Source organism: Chlorocebus sabaeus, chromosome 17 (assembly GCF_047675955.1).
Source record: "Chlorocebus sabaeus isolate Y175 chromosome 17, mChlSab1.0.hap1, whole genome shotgun sequence".
Lineage (NCBI taxonomy): Eukaryota > Metazoa > Chordata > Mammalia > Primates > Cercopithecidae > Chlorocebus > Chlorocebus sabaeus.
Window position 1 is genome coordinate 39,259,754 of NC_132920.1, and position 16,138 is coordinate 39,275,891.

Sequence of the window (16,138 nt, forward strand, 5' to 3'; positions counted from 1 at the left end):
CAGTGTGGCTTACCACACTGCACTGTAACTGTCTGGTTACTGGCTACCTCCCCCATTTGACTGTGAGGTCCTTGAGAAAAGGAACCTTGTCTCCCTTATATCTGTATGAGCTAAGTCCAGCACCAGGACTGGCAAAGTTTAGATGCTCTGTAAATGGATAGATGGATGGATGAATGAATGACATAGAGAATCTACTCCCCACCGTAGCATGGATGATCTTTTAGAAATGAAAATTGGGGGCCGGCTGCAGTGGCTTACGCCTGTAAACCCAGCACTTTGAAAAGCCAGGGCAGACAGATTACCTGAAGTCAGGAGTTTGAGACCAGGCAGACCAGCATACAGTGAAACCCCTTCTCTACTAAACGTAGAAAAATTAGCTGGGTGTGGTGGCACATGCCTGTAGTTCCAGCTACTTGGGAAGTTGAGGCAGGAGAATTGCTTGAACCTGGGAGGTAGATCGTGCTACTGCACTCCACCCTGGGGACAGAGTGAGACTCTGTCTCTTAAAAAAAAAAAAAAGAGAGAGAGAAAAAAAAAAAAGAAAATTGGATCATGTCACTCCCTTACATAAAAACTTCAAATGCACATAAATAAAACTCAAACTCCTAAAAAAGAAAAAAGCAAGCAAGCAAAAGAATAGCGTGTTTAGGATGGTGTCATTTGCAGGCTTGAGAAAGAACGAACATGGCAGGGTGGAGGGAGATGTTCTCTCTATACACCCTACGTACCTCTTGACTTCTAAAATATATTCATAGAAGTATGACAATATTTTATTCCTTCCTGTATTTCCAAAATGGTCTAAAACGAGCATGTACTTCTTGTTGTAATCATTTAAAGAAACCCTCAAAAATAAAGGACGTTTAATTTCTGCGTAGTCTTTGGAGTTAGTTCCTCGTTGTTTTAAAGCTATGTTTCTTCTTCTCTCGCTTTGGTGTTCCAAATGAACAGTTTGAAAAATAGCAAACTTCATTGCTCCCTTTAAAAATGCACAACCATTTTCTTTGCTTGGATCTAATAATCACTAAATTTTCTTCCTATTTTAACATTTATGGTTTATGTCAGCGGCTCTTAATCTTTATTATGCCAGAGATCACATCAGGGAGGCTGTTAAAATGCAGATTCTCAGGATTCTACCCCCAGACATTCTGAGTCAGTGGGGGCCCTGGAATCTGCATTTTACCATTACTACAGGAGATTCCTATGTAGGTGGGTGGTCTATAGACCATACTTTTCAAAACGTTCATCCATGACTTGTTCAGGAAAGAGTATTTTTCACGTAGAAGTGAAAATCCTATATAGTATTTAGGATTGCAAGTGATCTCTCCCTTGAAAAAACACATGCGCGCGCGCACACACACACACACCTTACACCTTTATAAGCATTCACATTGTGTCCTATACTTCATAATACAGTTTTGTGTGCACTCATCTTGTCTTCTCTCTCAGCTTTTTGAAAATGGGATGCAAGTCTTTATGTATCCTAGTGCTCCAAAGTTGTGAAATAAAAGTATGTGTGATAGAAACCAAAGTATATGGTTCAAAAGTTACTTTCTTTGGCTTCGGGAGTTGGTTTTCTCTGCCAACTATGTAAATTCTTAGTCATTCCCCTTCTCCTTCCCGCAAAGCTCAGCTATGTGCAAGCAACTGTAACACTGCCTGCTAAGTCTAGAGAGGAGCTGCTGTTTTATTTTAAAATACATATATAAATCACTTCTGGTAGCTTCCTACGCCTTTCCCAGGACCTCTGATGAGCCCTTTCCTCTGTAAATTTTAAACTGGAAAAAAAAAAACATCTGAAAAAGCAGCACAAGTGGTTGAGATAAACATCCCAGAGGGTTTTCTACATTACGTAAATTTTCAAGTGTGAGGTGAAGGGACCCATGAGGTATAGTGGCAGCTCTATGCCACCGCCTGGTGGCAATATGCTCCATGACATCCCAACCCCACCCGTGCATCCCTGGGCTCTTAGGGACGCTCATCCTATGCAGGAGCTCCTGTGTGTGTGTCCCCAGCAGCGCCAAATCCAGGGCATCTACAAATATTTGCTGGTATGAGTAGCAGGAACTAAAAACACATAGCTCGAATTTTGATGTCTTCTGCCCAACTGAGGGTCACTGGTTCTTTCAATTGTGTAACTTTCTAAGATTTTGCAGCACAGAGCTTTTTGAATGACACAGGTCAAAAGACAAATGTGGAAGACTGCCTATACTCAAAGCATAACTCTAATAGCACAAAATACACATGCCTGTCATCACTGGAAAAGCTCCAAAGCTTTTGAGAAAGGTCATTACACCTATCCACAGGGACACTCACCCTCACTCAAACCTGAAAAACTTAGGTCAGGGCTAGCATGAAAGTGATTGAGTCCCAGAGGTACAGCTCAATGACTTGGCCTAAAGAGCAGAGAGAAAAGAGAACTGAGTAAGGGTTTACCAGTCTGAAGGATGCTCACATAGGCCTCCAGGGACTCCACATCCACTAAGATTAGGAGACAAAATAACCCCAGATGGTGAGGATGGGAGTGGCAAAAGTTCTTTCAGTAAACATAAAGAACCTCCTAAGAAGTACCTGGAATCTTATTTAGGGGTTCACTACAAACAAATTATCTTTACTTGGGAATAAATGATGGCCCTGCCCAAAAAGGTGGGGAACACACTTGATGGCATTTTGGGGTCCCTTCCAACTTTAGATGTAGAGTTTCACTTAACAGTCTCTATCAGTAGGCAAGATGGGATAATGTGAATAAAAACAAAAACCAAGTTACTTGTTAGACTTGAACAGAAACGACTTCACTCGTATATAAAGTTATCACAGGGATTGCATCTACCTCTGGGATTTCAAGTTCCCTGATGACAGAAGAATCCTTTAATGGAGGCTGCATGCTGGGTTAATGGTCACGCTATGAGTGGAAATTCTGAGATCAATAGGCCTAAATTCGGGAAATCAAGGCGGCACCTAAAGCCTAATGGTCTGATGAAAGCACCAAATACTTATTGTTCTTTCTTCTTCTCCCTGTCAGGCCTTTAATTGATTCATACCCTATTTTTCCTAATGCCATCATTACATGCACCTTTGGGAAGAGGTGAGGCGAAGTGACAAAATTGTTCACAGAAAATCCCATGCAAGATGGGCTTGAGGCAATCTAGACTCCACCTCAAAAACAGCTGCATTTCAAAAACCACTACTTAGGTCCACCCAACCACAGGTCAAGTCTCCTGTGTGCTTAAGTCTTTACCCCACTGGGATTACTAATTGGATCAAACCTCTATAATTCAGAGTTACAGGCATTTTGTTTTAGGGGAAAGTTTGAATTATACGTTTTTAAAATACAAATGAGTTCTTTCCTACAGCAATGCTTACTGCCCTGAGCACTGCAGTAAAACTTAGATTAGGGAATTACTCCCTTGTGTGGGACTTTTATGAAATAGAGAAGTCCAAGGAAAGTTTCAAAAAAATTAAGAAAGCCTTAAGAAAATAAGTCAACAAAATTGTATCTTAAATACAATCAAAACTTCATGTTTAATAGGGATTCATCTGTTTCCCATACTCTCTACATGTCCAGTTCAGACAGAAATCATGGGAGAAAAGACTTTTCTGTGAGCTAGAACAGACCATCTGCTTGACCAGATGGCTCTGAGGAACAGCCAAACTCCCAATGGGCAAAGGGCTGTGAGGAAGAGCAACACATATCAGAAGAATTTTCAACAAGGGCTGAAACACAATAAAGTTAGCCACAAAATGGAATTAATGAGAGAAGCCCCAACCCAATGGGAGTTTGCCTGATTTTAATGAACCCAAACTCTAACATTGTACTGGAAGAGGAAGGAACATTAAAATCCAGCCTGATTATCACTGTTTACAGAATTTCTCACCAGAGGCCCACAGATGAAAAGGCTGCTTACTCTAAAGCCCGTAGAACCCTATTGTGAACTGCACATGCGAGGGATCTAGGCTGCGTGCTCCTTATGAGACTCTAATGCGTGATGATCTGAGGTGGAAGTTTCATCCCGAAACCACCTCCACCACCACCCCGTCCATGGAAAAACTGTCTTCCACAAAACTGGTCCCTGGTGCCAAAAAGGTTGGGGACTGCTGCCTTAGAATATAAGAAACAACTAAAGCAGCCAACAGGTCTGGAGTTACACTTCCAGCCCTCCCCTTTGTACACACTCAATACTTCTTGCTGAACTGGCTATTAATAACCACTTGTGAAATCCCTCCCCACACCTGCACTTAGTCCTTTGTCTCTTCCTACCTTCCTTTACTGAGTGGTGACAAAATTATAATAGAGAGTGGAAGATGGTGATGGGCAATGAAGAGGGACCTATTTCTGAAGAGATGTTTTAAAGATATTTTATTTTTCAATACCAGTAATGACTGAAAATGAAAGAATTAAAGCAGGAAGCAAAACAAAAACAAAAAAGAAACCCAAAACTTGCAACCTAAACTTTCTGGGAAAAAAAAATTGCTATAAATGTCAAAAGACTTAAAGAGAACATTTACAATGCAGCCCTGATGTACCTAATCATTACTTCAAATGGCTGGATGTTTTAAGCTGAGAATCTTCCCAGTGCCTTTCTAGTGCTCTAAAATCATCCCCCAAACAGATGAGAAATGAGACAAACAGGTCTCCCTTCTTGAGTACATAATTTTTATGAATTGCATCGGACCCACAGTGAATGTACTTTAGAGAGTTTCACCAACACTAAAGAGAAATTCAAAGATCAAATGGCAGCAAAAGATCAGGGAAAGAATGTAGAAGAACCATGCAGTCACAGAGCTAACCTGCAAGCTGCCCTTAGTCCTATACGCCTGAAATCAAATCCATAGCCAGTGGTGAGGAAGACATCAGAAGTTAGCTGCATGACAGCACAGCTGGGTCCTATCTCCCTGCCAGGGGTCTCAACTGTAACTCGCGCTCCAACTGCTCTGCAGTCAGGGTGCCCTGGATGGCTTCGCAGCCCGGATTGAACACAGAGTAGGCGCTCTTCTCTCCCTCCTTCTTCTCTTCAGGGCCTCGTGTCCCGACGTACATCCAATAGAACAAGGACAGGACAAAATATGCCAGGCCAAATTCCAGTTCCACAAACAATCCCAGCAGGACCAACCAGAGAAGAACCTTCAAGAAGGTGATATTGGTCAGGAAAGACTGGTCCCAGCATGATGGTAGAGGAATGGCTATGTTCCATGGTGGCTGTGATGTGCTGCCCTGGGGCTGCGGCGCTTCCTAGGATACACAAACAAAAGAAAGAATAAAGGGTAATGGAGCTGTGATGATCAAAACTAATCTGAAAAGGCAGTTTTCATTGCTGTGAGAAGGCTGCTGGCTCACTGATTTCTATTCTCTCACCCTACTCTCTAAAACAATCACCTCCAAAGAACTATGTGCTCTGCTCCAACTGAATCAAAACTGATCAGCACTTAGTGAGATGAGACCTAATAAAAGCCCTACAGCATTCAGACAGATTCTTATTCGTGGGAGTCATTTCTTCAGATTAGTCTGCTGCTAAGAAGAGCTAATTTGTGCCCCATACAGAAACTCCTGAATAACTGGTAACGCAACAGTCATGACAAATGCTTCAAACACAGTCAGAGTCAACGTACCTTTGTTGATCTGATTAGATGACCCAAAACATTATGACTGGCGTGATTCTAAAATAGAGACAGGAAACAAAAATCCTTTTCACGTTTTTTAAAAAAAAAACAAATCAGCCAGGCGCACACTTGTAATCCCAGCACTTTGGAAGGCTGAGGCAGGCAGATTACTTGAGCTCAGGAGTTTGAGACCAGCCTGGCCAACGTGGTGAAACCTCATCTCTACTAAAAATACAAAAATTAGCCAGCATGGTGGCACATGACTATAATCCCAGCTACTCAGGAGGCTGAGGCATGAGAATTGCTCAAACCTGGGAGATGGAAGATGCAGTGAGCTGAGATTGCACCACCACACCCTAGCTTGGGTGACAGAGCAAGACACTGTCTCAAAAACAACAAAAACCACTGTTACAGCCATTACTGGGCCCTCTTACCTTCCCATCCCCTGTGACTAACCTACACAGGTCGTTGTCACTCACCCAAGGCCCAGCCAATGTCTCCTAACTAGACTCCCTGCCTCCTATCCCTTCCCTCCCCAAGCCATCCTATGTACAACTGCTAAATGAATTTTCTTAAAGACCCATCATCCTCCTGCCCACAAATCTTCAAAAACTTTCACTGCCTACAGGATAAAATCCAAACTCCTTGGGCTGGAACCCAAGGCCCTCAATTTGTTCAACAGATTGAAATGCCAGTACACAGGCTCCTGTGCCAGATGCTAATGGCAGACACAGGTATTTAGACAGCTCTGTGTCCAGTCCACTGTTCTCAGAACTCTTTGAGCATGCCCTACAATAAGGAATACATTTGAGACTGTAACCCAGAATACATATATGCAACAACCTTTCACAAGTCAACACTTACCCTCCCGGAGACATTCTCTTGTATTTCCTATTCTATTTTAAAAATATTTTTACTAGGGGTCAAGATCTTCTATATTAATTTCACCATCCACTAGTGGGTCACAGTGGTCTAGGAAATTCCATTACAACACGATCCACAATCTTTTGTTCCATAAATGACCCTTCTACTCCAGCTTCACTGGTCTTATTACCCAAAGGTATTCTCAGTCCTCATCTCAGGCCTAGAATTCCATCCACTTTCTCTTTCTTCCTCAACTATTTGCCTTCCATCCAGGCAAGCACAGTTCATGAACTGTCAGCCCTGACCTCCCTGGCCATCAGGGCGGGTGCCCCCTCTGCCTCCCCAAGCACCAGCTAGCTCTCCTGCTCATTGAGCATCAAACTATTCAGTACTACAGTGTCTCTCTTTTAATATAGGTCATGTGATGTGTGATGCCAGATTGTTTAAGTACCAGGAGGCAACGTGTCTCCAGATCCAAACACAGCATCCCACACTTAGGTTCTCAATACATAGCAGAACTTTCAATTCATCTCTTCAGTTACATCCCCTATTCTTCTTCACATGAATATTTAAAAGGGGATCACAAATACTGGTTATCTGATTTATGGTGCTTCAGAAGTTCTATTTTGTCAGAACCTTCTTTTTATAGCATCAACACTGTAATTAGTATCTCTTTGGTTAGATTAGAAAGTCTGACTGGAGAGGCCCTTATATTATCAGCCACATCCCTGACCCCTGATACTCTAAGAAACGTCTGTTTCAGATTTGACATGCATGCACAGTACTTCTGGCCCAAGAAGAATGCATCTGGGCAGTGTACTGGGCAAGGGGGAGAGCAGCATGAGACGACAGGGCTAAGGAGGGAGGGCAGGAGGGTGGGAGCCAGATCAAGTACAGCCAGGCAGGCTGCAGTGAAGATTCTGGAAATGGGAAACAGCTGAAGGTCTAAGCAGGGAACTTATAATCCACCTTTCATTTAAGACTGCTCCAGCTGTCATCTGGAGCAAGGGTTCCAATCCTGGGACTCGTATGGATTTGTGGCCTGTTAGGAACCAGGCCATACAGCAGGTGGTGAGCGGCCAGCGAGCATGCATTACTGCCTGAGCTCCACTTCCTGTCAGATCAGCGGTGGCATTAGATTCTCATAAGACCATGAACCCTATTGTGAACTGCACATGCGCAGGATCTAGGGCGCCCGCTCCTTATGAGAATTTAACTCATGCCTGATGATCTGAGGTGGAACAGCTTCATCCTGAAGCCATTTCTCCCTGCCCCTGGGTAGAAAAATTGTCTTCCACGAAATCCTTGGTGCTAAAAAGGTTGGGGAGGAGGCCTAGCAAGAGAGAGCCAGACATTGACCAGGGTGGTGATAGCAGTCAGATGGAAATAATGGATTGATGGACACAAAATACATTTTGAATATACATGTTGAAATTCACAATAAACTAAATTTATCGTTTAGGGAGTATAAAAAGAAGAATGCTCCTATGCCACCATTTACTGAGAGCCTTCAAATGTATGAACTCTTGTAATCCAGGAGGCAGGCATTATTATTCCCAATTTACTGATAAGAAAACACTAAGAGGTTAAGTAATTTCCCTAAAGCCATACAACTAGTGATAGGCAGAGATGAGGTCAGTCTGGGATCCTAGGATGGTCTCCTCCAAAACCCATTTTATTTAATTAAGGGCCTTTATAGGGGCTGGCAAGAGAAAGGTTAGGGAGCTAGAGGGAGATGGGTGCCGGGGGCGGGGGATAAACAAACTGACAAGGGAACAAACAAAGGAGAGATACAGACATTCCTCTGCCTCATTTGGAATTTGTCTGAGTACCACTTCCCTTCTGCTGTAAAACCTGGGTGAAGAAGTGTTTATGACTGTTGCATCACACACAGGCATGGTCCAAGGAAGGCACTGCCATACCTCAAGTATCAGGCTGCTTCCTACCTCAGGGCCTCTGCACTTGTGGTTCCCTCCGAGAGGAATGCTACCTTCCCCTCACATATCACCTGGTTGGCCCCCTCCTACTACAAACAGCAAAACTGTCACCATATGTGCCCTTGGCTTAGTCCCCGTTTTTGCCAGGGTGGTTTCTTATTGTTAAATGTCTCCTCCTTAGTGAGTTCTCCCTGCTCAGCTGATTTAAAATAGTACTCTGCTACCCTCACCCCTAATTCACTATCGCAATCTACTGGTTCTATCTTTTTTCTTTCATAGCATTTATCTGGTTTTGTTTATTGTCCTCCTTTCCCTGCTGCCCAAGCTCAAACGCAAGTTGTACAAGAGTAGCACTTGTGTCTTAATCACACTGTCTCCCAGGATTTAGGACAAAGGCTGGAACACCGTGTGCACATGACAAGATTTTTGTTGAATGAATGAATGATAGTGAGGGAAAGGGAGAAATTCAAGATAACTACTAGATTTTGGGCGGGGGGGTGAGGCAAAGCTGTGCTTAGCCAGGCGACTCCAAAGGAGAGCCTTTGAGCAGAAAGCCAGCCTGAGCCAAGGCCTGGAGGTCAGGAGTGGTGGATGGGTATGGGGAATGGGTTCTGGGGCAGGGTGGTATGCAGGGGGCTTGCCTGGGATATGGCTGGAGAGGGAAGCAGGAGGCTTCTGTAGGAATTTTTAAAAGTTACCAGCATTTTTGTCCTAATGTGGAAGAAGCTCGTCACAGAATTATTTCGGGAAACTGCTTTTCTCCAAGCAAAATCTGGCAGTGGGAAGGAGGATGTGGATACTTCCTCATCAATGACTACCGAGAAGACGCAGCAGCATTGTCGGTCAGAGGGAGGCCCGGGTGGGGGCAGAGGTATCATTGTGGTCAGAGCTCGGCCCAGATGGAGGCCACAGTGGCTTCCATCCATGGCATAGCACGAGGCAGCTGCAGCCTCGGCGGTTCATTTGTGTTGCCCCAAATGACATGGTTTAGTTATTTTGATGGCCAAAGAGTATTCCTTTGTGCATGTACATTACAGTTTCTCGATCCCTTCATCTGTGGATGGACAGGAGATAAAATTTTTGGAATCTCCATGCCTGAGATTAAAAGGTGTGGGACTTTCTCTACCAGGCTCATTTCTTTGGACCTAATGTCCTCTAGGTTTCTCCACATGGCTGTGGATGACAGGATTTCCCAAAGGTTTATGGCTGAAGCATATTCCATAGTGTATCTGTATGGTGGTTTCTTTATCCTTTCAGCTGTGGGTGGACAGGACAGGTCATTTACCATGATGACCTCTAGGTTCAACAGTGTGGCTGCAAATGATGTAATTTCATTATATTTTTCTGGATGAAGAGTATTCCATTTGTGTATATATACTACAGTTTCTTTATCCCTTCATCTGTGGATGAACAGGTTTCTCCACATGACTGCAAATGGATTTCATCCATTTCTGTGGTGAAAGGGTATTCCATTCTGGATATATATTTCAGTTTTGTCATCCCTTCATCAAGGGAATAACAGGTTCAACTGTGTGGCTCCAGGTGATATGATTTCAGTTATGTGCATGGCTGAAGGGTATTCCATTGTGAATGAATACTACAGTTTCTGTATCCCTTCATCTGTGAACAGGTCTTTCTCCATGTTGCTGGAAGTGGGGTGATGTCCTAAAGTTTGATGGCTGAAGAGTATTCCACTGTGCATATATCCTAGAGTTTCTGTATTCCTTCATCTGTGAATGAACAGGACTGTTTTACATTTGGCTTATGTCAATGGCCATGTGGAAGCAGTCACTCTCCAGGTGAACTGAAAATGCCAGACTGACATTGGTGGCAAACGAAGCAGGATGCCTTTGATGAAGGCTGTACATTGCGAGGAAGAGATTTGTGTCATCACTCTGCTAGAACGTGGCACCAATCCAGATCTTATGGATGTCTACAGCAACAACGCACTACGCTATGCTATCTACAATGAGAACACACTACTAGCAGAAAAACTGTCTTCACACCATGTGAATACTGAAGTGCTGAACAAGCATGGAAACACACCACTTTATAGTTTGCAAAACACAGCAAAAGGTGGAATTTTAGTGAAGAAACAAGCAAATGTACATGCTGTTGATAGGTTGAAAAGAACAGCCCTCATGGCTGTTGTACATTATGGCTTGTCAGGTATAGTTAGCATTCTTCTTCAACAAAATATCTGCATACTCAAGAGTATGTATTAACAGACTGCAGAAGATCATGCTATTTCTGATGGTCTGACAAACACAACAAATTTTGCAACATTAAAAAAAAAGATACTTGAAAATGGTCTTCAAAATGACAACCCAGAAGAAGCATCCAAGAAGGATGCAAGTTTGAAAAAAGGAGGAGCAAGTGCAAAAGATTCTGGGAGTTCTGAAGCATCTGCATTCAGTATTTTCAAAAAACTGTGTGTTGATTCATGTCCTAAACCGGATGATGAAGACTTGACTTTTACTACCAAGCAGAGTATCCCTGAGAGTGTTTCAAGGTCTTTACTTGGACCTTCACATAAAAAAGGAAAAAATACATAGTAAATGGAAAGGGAGAAGGGCCTCCTGAAAAACATCTTTCCCTAAAGCCTACCATGGAAATGAAAAATTCTGTTGTGAAGAAAGCAATAGAAAGGAAGAATAAACAAACATCCAAAGCAGAACAAGAAGTACAAGTGACCTCAGAGGAAGAACAAGAAAAGCTTGAAAGTGAAAATAAATAGCCACAGGTTGAAGAAGCTAGAAAGAAGTACAAAAGTAAAAACAAAAAAAAAAAAAAACAAAACAACAACAACAAAAAAAAAGCAGTATCAAAAAAACCTGTAGGATAGTACATCTGCTGATGACGATGATAAATTAATTCAACAAAGGCAGAGTGGAAAACCTTACCATCAGCGATTTCCTAAGAAGAAGAATGAAGAGTATGCTAGGCCTGCAAAGAAAATGTCAAATGAAGAGAAAAAGGTCAAAAAGCAAACTCATTTAGAGATGAACCTGATGACTTAACTAGGCTATCTGAAACAGCTTCAGAGGATCATGAGGAATCTTACCCTCATTATAAGAAGTTTATGATGCTCATTAAGCAATATGGAATGGATTGTAATGATTCTCATATCCTAATGGAAATCCAGAATGCATTTATTTCATGTGAAAAGTCACTGGACCTTAAAAAAAATTATCTGTGAACAACTTACACTAGACAATAAAAATATGAAAACTGAGTTTAGTGTACTGAAGAAGGAACTATCCAAAACACAAGAAATGAAGTCACAGTTCAATATTAAAAAGTGGAATGGAAACAAGAACTCTACAGTTTGAATGCACCTTAAAAGAAGAAGATGAGAAGAAATGCTAATATGTTGTATGAAAACATTAGGGAAGAGTTAGAAAGGAAAGTGGAGCAACATAGGAAAGAAGTTGAAGTAAAAGAACAGCTTGAACTGACCATCGGATCACTAGAAATGGAATTGAAGGCTTGAAGAAATACTTTAAGTCAAGATTCTTGCAGTCATAGAAAAAAGAAAGACCTGATGCATGAAAATTGCTTGTTGAAGAGAGATATTGCCTTTATTGTGTATGTAAGTATACACAATACAAAATAAGAACCTCAAAAAGGAAAAGAAATATTTAAGGACATTGAAATTATTAAAGAAATGAATGATGACCTTCAAGAGACTATAAAACTCAATGGAAAAATGTTAACAAAAACAGTATCCCAGTATAGTCAACAGCTTAACGACTTCAAAACTGAGAACAAAATGCTCAAGTCTCAACTGGAGAAGGAAAAACAAAACAAGGAAAGACTAGAAGCTGAAGTTGAGTCATTCCATGCTAGACTGGCTGCTGCTGTGAGTGTGATCAAAGTGTGAAAACAAAAAGAGACCTAGAACTTTAGAGAGAGCACAAGACGTTTCTTTACAAGAAAGAAAATGAGTTCTGATATTTCTGAACTAAAATAATGAGTTTTTAGCTGAGCAACTTTCCGAAGCTCAAATTAAATTCAATACCCTAAAAAGTAAATTCCATGACACAAGAAATTCTCTCAAAGGTTTTGGTTTTATAAAGTGTACAAAAAGACCTAAGCCAAGTTAATCCTTTGGAAAGTGGGACTACGTAGAGGAGAGAATATCTCAACTACAACGTGAAAATCTGCTGCCTCAACAACTAGATGGTGTTCATAAGAAAGGGGTACCTTACAAAAGGTAATTAATATCCAAGGATGCTGCCTTGAGAGTGAAAAGGAAGGTCTTCTGCTAGAAGGGAAAAATGAGGAGTTAATCAATGAATGTAATCATTTAAAAGACTGTTTCAGTATGAAAAAGAGAAAGCTGAAGGAGAAGTAAGTATCAAAAAAGATAAACATTCTTAAACTCCCAGAAGGAAAATTTAACATATTTGGCTATGGCTACATGTTGAACCTAGTTGAATATAAAAATTAATAGATGAAAAATGTGTTTACCATACTGTATAATTCCATTTACATGAAACATCCGGAAAAGACAAATGTATAGAGATAGAAAGTAGATTGACGTTTGTGCAGGGCTGGGGTTGGAAACGGGTAGTAACTGCTAACGTGCATGAGGGGTCTCCTTGGAGTGATGGAGGCGTTCTAAAGTTGGATTGTAGTGGTGGTTGCATGACTCAGTAAATTTACTAAAAATCTTTGAATTGTATGTTAAAAGAGATAAATTCTGTAGTATGTAAATCTTATTTCAATAAAGCTGTTTCAATTAAAACACAAAAATTAAAAATAATTTTTAAAAAATAGAATGCTAAAGAAATCTCTGACAGGCCACAGTGTGCCATCAAAATTATCTGACATGAATTGTAAATTAGAAATTTTCTTTTCTAAACTAGAGGCAGAATCTGAAGAAAAAAAATTAAATGAGAATTTTCACACCAGAGCAAACCCAGAAATGGTAACAGTCAATGAAAACGAGCTTAAGGCAGAGTCCCTTATGAAAAACAGAGCAATTAACAAGAAACTGGAGGTCCAGCATTTCCTCTCATCCTTTGGCCATCAGCTTTTGGGTTCTCAATAATGGAAGTTTTTCTCTGAGTTCAGTTTCTCTGGGTCCAACTCAATGATCTCATTCTTTTGGAAATGAGACATACAGTCAAAAGCTCATTGCGTGGGTTAGACATTGTTTTTAACTGCAGAGAGAAAAAGAATAAGGGAAATGGTTTCTAAAATCTTAAGCAAGTGTTGTACTTAGAAAGTTCTAGTCAACAACAAAATTATCCAAAGACAATTAACACAAACTGCACACAAGGAAATGGATTGTTGCCGGGCGCGGTGGCTCAAGCCTGTAATCCCAGCACTTTGGGAGGCCGAGACGGGCGGATCACGAGGTCAGGAGATCGAGACCATCCTGGCTAACACGGTGAAACCCCGTCTCTACTAAAAAATACAAAAAAATAGCCGGGCGAAGTGGCGGGCGCCTGTAGTCCCAGCTACACGGGAGGCTGAGGCAGGAGAATGGCGTGAACCCGGGAGGCAGAGCTTGCAGTGAGCCGAGATCCGGCCACTGCACTCCCGCCCGGGCGACAGAGCGAGACTCCATCTCAAAAAAAAAAAAAAAAAAAAAAAAAAAAAGGAAATGGATTGTTTGAACTCTGCTGCGCTCTTTTCACCTTTCTGCAAGTCACCTGGAATCCTGTATATCACTGAGAATATCAAATCAAAATTAATAGGTTCACTAATTTTTAAAAATTCCCTCAAATCAAATGTGCAATAATAGATGAACTTAACGGAAACAATTTTAAGGCGAGCAAGGTACACTTTTCTTCCGCTACATTTTCATTTTAAAGGGAATTTTTTAGTTCTTATTACACTTAGGAGGAACAAAGCCCTTGGCACAAATTATTACAAAGCACTTATCCCTTGATACGTTTTGTCCTGTATTTCCACATAGACATTTCAATCTCACCGCAAGCCACCTTAGCATTTTACTGATGAGTTAAAACTAAATGAAAACACAAAAGGATGCAAATTAAATTCATCTGCAAAATAAGAGATTATCAAAAGAATTAAATGTGAAAAGGTTTTCATACTAAATCACTTTGTTTTTGTCTTGAACATTGACTGTGGAACTTGAATGAGCTTCTGCCACTACCGCAGTTTCAGTTACCACACTTCGGTAAATTCTGCATTCAAATGCATTTCTAAGTCACAGGCTGTGTGGGCTACTAGCTGCATGTGCCCCAGGTGCGAATCAAATGAAGTTTTAATTACTGCTACTTTTGATCAGTATCCAATTAGACCTTTTACCCTCCATTAGCAGAGGGCTGTGGCTCAACTTGGTTGTGGAGAGGTTTCCCGAAGCCACAGGGCGTCACGATAACTCAATTCGGGGTGAATAATTCAGGGCAGAGGTGCTTTCTTCCAGAACCCTCGACTCTCGCCTCCTGCCTCGAATCAGGAGCTGCATGGGTCGCGGGCTGGAAAGAAAATATCAAAACCGGTAACAGTGCTGACACGTGGGGCGGGAGATGAGCTGACCAGCCCTCTAGCAGGAGGGAAGCGCCAGCAGCCCCGCCTCCGGCAGCTAGGGCCACACCCCCGGCAGCTAGGGCCGCCCCCTCGACTGTGGCTCCGAGGCCAGGTCCTAGGGCCGAGGTTTCCGTCTTCTCACCTGAACTAGGCCGGGCTGGGCTCGGGCACTCGCGGGCCTAGGTTTCCATACCAGGAACCGCTTTAGCCACCCTGAGGCTGCCTTTAGAGTCGCTGCTGCTTCCGCCTTCTCTCCTGGAGTTTGTGCGCCCTGACTGGCAGCGCTGGGTTGGGCTGCCAGACCCGCCCGTTTCCGCGCCGCCCGAAACTCAGCTAACCGTTGTTCCATGGCGCGCGCCTCGCGTCCGTTGGCCGGTAAGGGAGCGCGCGCCCGCAGGCCGCACAGCCGTTGCCTCCTCTCGTCCCGCGCCGGGCCGCCGTGCGCCTGCGTGGCAGGAGCCCCTGCTGCGCGTGCGCAGGGGTGTGATCCGCGTCCACTTCGTTTGTGAAGTCTAGCGGGTGGCGTGTGTCCTCAGCCGTCCTCTCTTCACAGGCATGTAGACAAAGTGTCACCTCCTCAAGCCAAGTCTAAAGCACAGGGGTGCCGCATTGCCCCTCTCCTAAGGGCCGCTCTGTCTTGCTCCATCTCACTTAAGGGCTTGAGCCCTCACTGATCCGGCGTCCTGTATTCGGGATCTCTGTTGTTGGGCACCAATGAAGAGCGCCACAGTGAGAAGATGGTTCCAGGGCATGGGAGAGGCCCGTGATCCCTAGGACGTTCCAGCGTCAGGAGAAAAACAGGCTACATCCTACCCTTTTTCTCTTATCAAGGGTATGCCAATCTTAGTACGTGGGGGTGACTTTCTCACTGCTCACAAAGCAGGGTGTGCAGCTCCATTATTGCTCTTGCCACGTTGGGAAATTGTCTCGTTTTGTGTCCAGATACGTCAGAACCTTAAAAAACCAACAACAAAAATTTTCAATGGGGTGCAACATAAAATACACATATCTTAAGAGTATGGCTCAGTAGATTTGCTCTTATGTATGCACCTGTGTAACTACTACCCAGATGGAGATAAAGAACATTTCTGTACTCTGGGAGTTTCCTTGTGCCCTATCCCAATCAGTACCCTCCCAAAAGGACACAGTTCAGGTTAGGGGCTGTTTTATACGTTCTTAAAGCTGTAAGTATCTAGGTGTCACTCACCTAATTAAGACTCAAATATTTGTTGGAT

The 16,138-nt window shown here is 42.7% G+C and overlaps 1 protein-coding gene across 4 annotated transcripts; it reads right to left on the bottom strand.

The window, feature by feature from the left end:
- Positions 1-4,327: 4,327 nt before the first annotated feature.
- Positions 4,328-15,359, bottom strand: SAYSD1 (SAYSVFN motif domain containing 1). Of its 4 annotated transcripts, none has more exons than XM_038006038.2 (3): positions 15,242-15,325; positions 9,038-13,564; positions 4,328-5,227 (listed from the first exon to the last, which is right to left on the bottom strand). In XM_038006038.2, the coding sequence occupies exons 2-3, from the start codon at positions 9,320-9,322 to the stop codon at positions 4,883-4,885; spliced, it is 630 nt and encodes a 209-aa protein (XP_037861966.1). In that variant the 5' UTR covers positions 9,323-13,564; positions 15,242-15,325; the 3' UTR covers positions 4,328-4,882. The 4 variants fall into 4 exon arrangements, with proteins under 4 accessions (XP_037861966.1, XP_037861967.1, XP_037861965.1 ...); XM_038006039.2 differs by lacking the exon at positions 15,242-15,325 and adding an exon at positions 15,046-15,150 and having other exon boundaries at positions 9,095-13,564; XM_038006037.2 differs by lacking the exon at positions 15,242-15,325 and adding an exon at positions 15,046-15,150.
- Between the last annotated feature and the right edge of the window lie 779 nt (positions 15,360-16,138).

What these genes read in the sequence shown, in the direction of transcription:
- SAYSD1 (XM_038006038.2), bottom strand. Translation starts at nt 9,322, where the DNA reads ATGGATGGAAGCCACTGTGGCCTCCATCTGGGCCGAGCTCTGACCACA. An exon ending in CCTCTCCAGCCATATCCCAG is followed by an intron (nt 5,228 to 9,037) that starts GCAAGCCCCCTG and finishes TGTGTATCCTAG; the next exon opens with GAAGCGCCGCAGCCCCAGGG.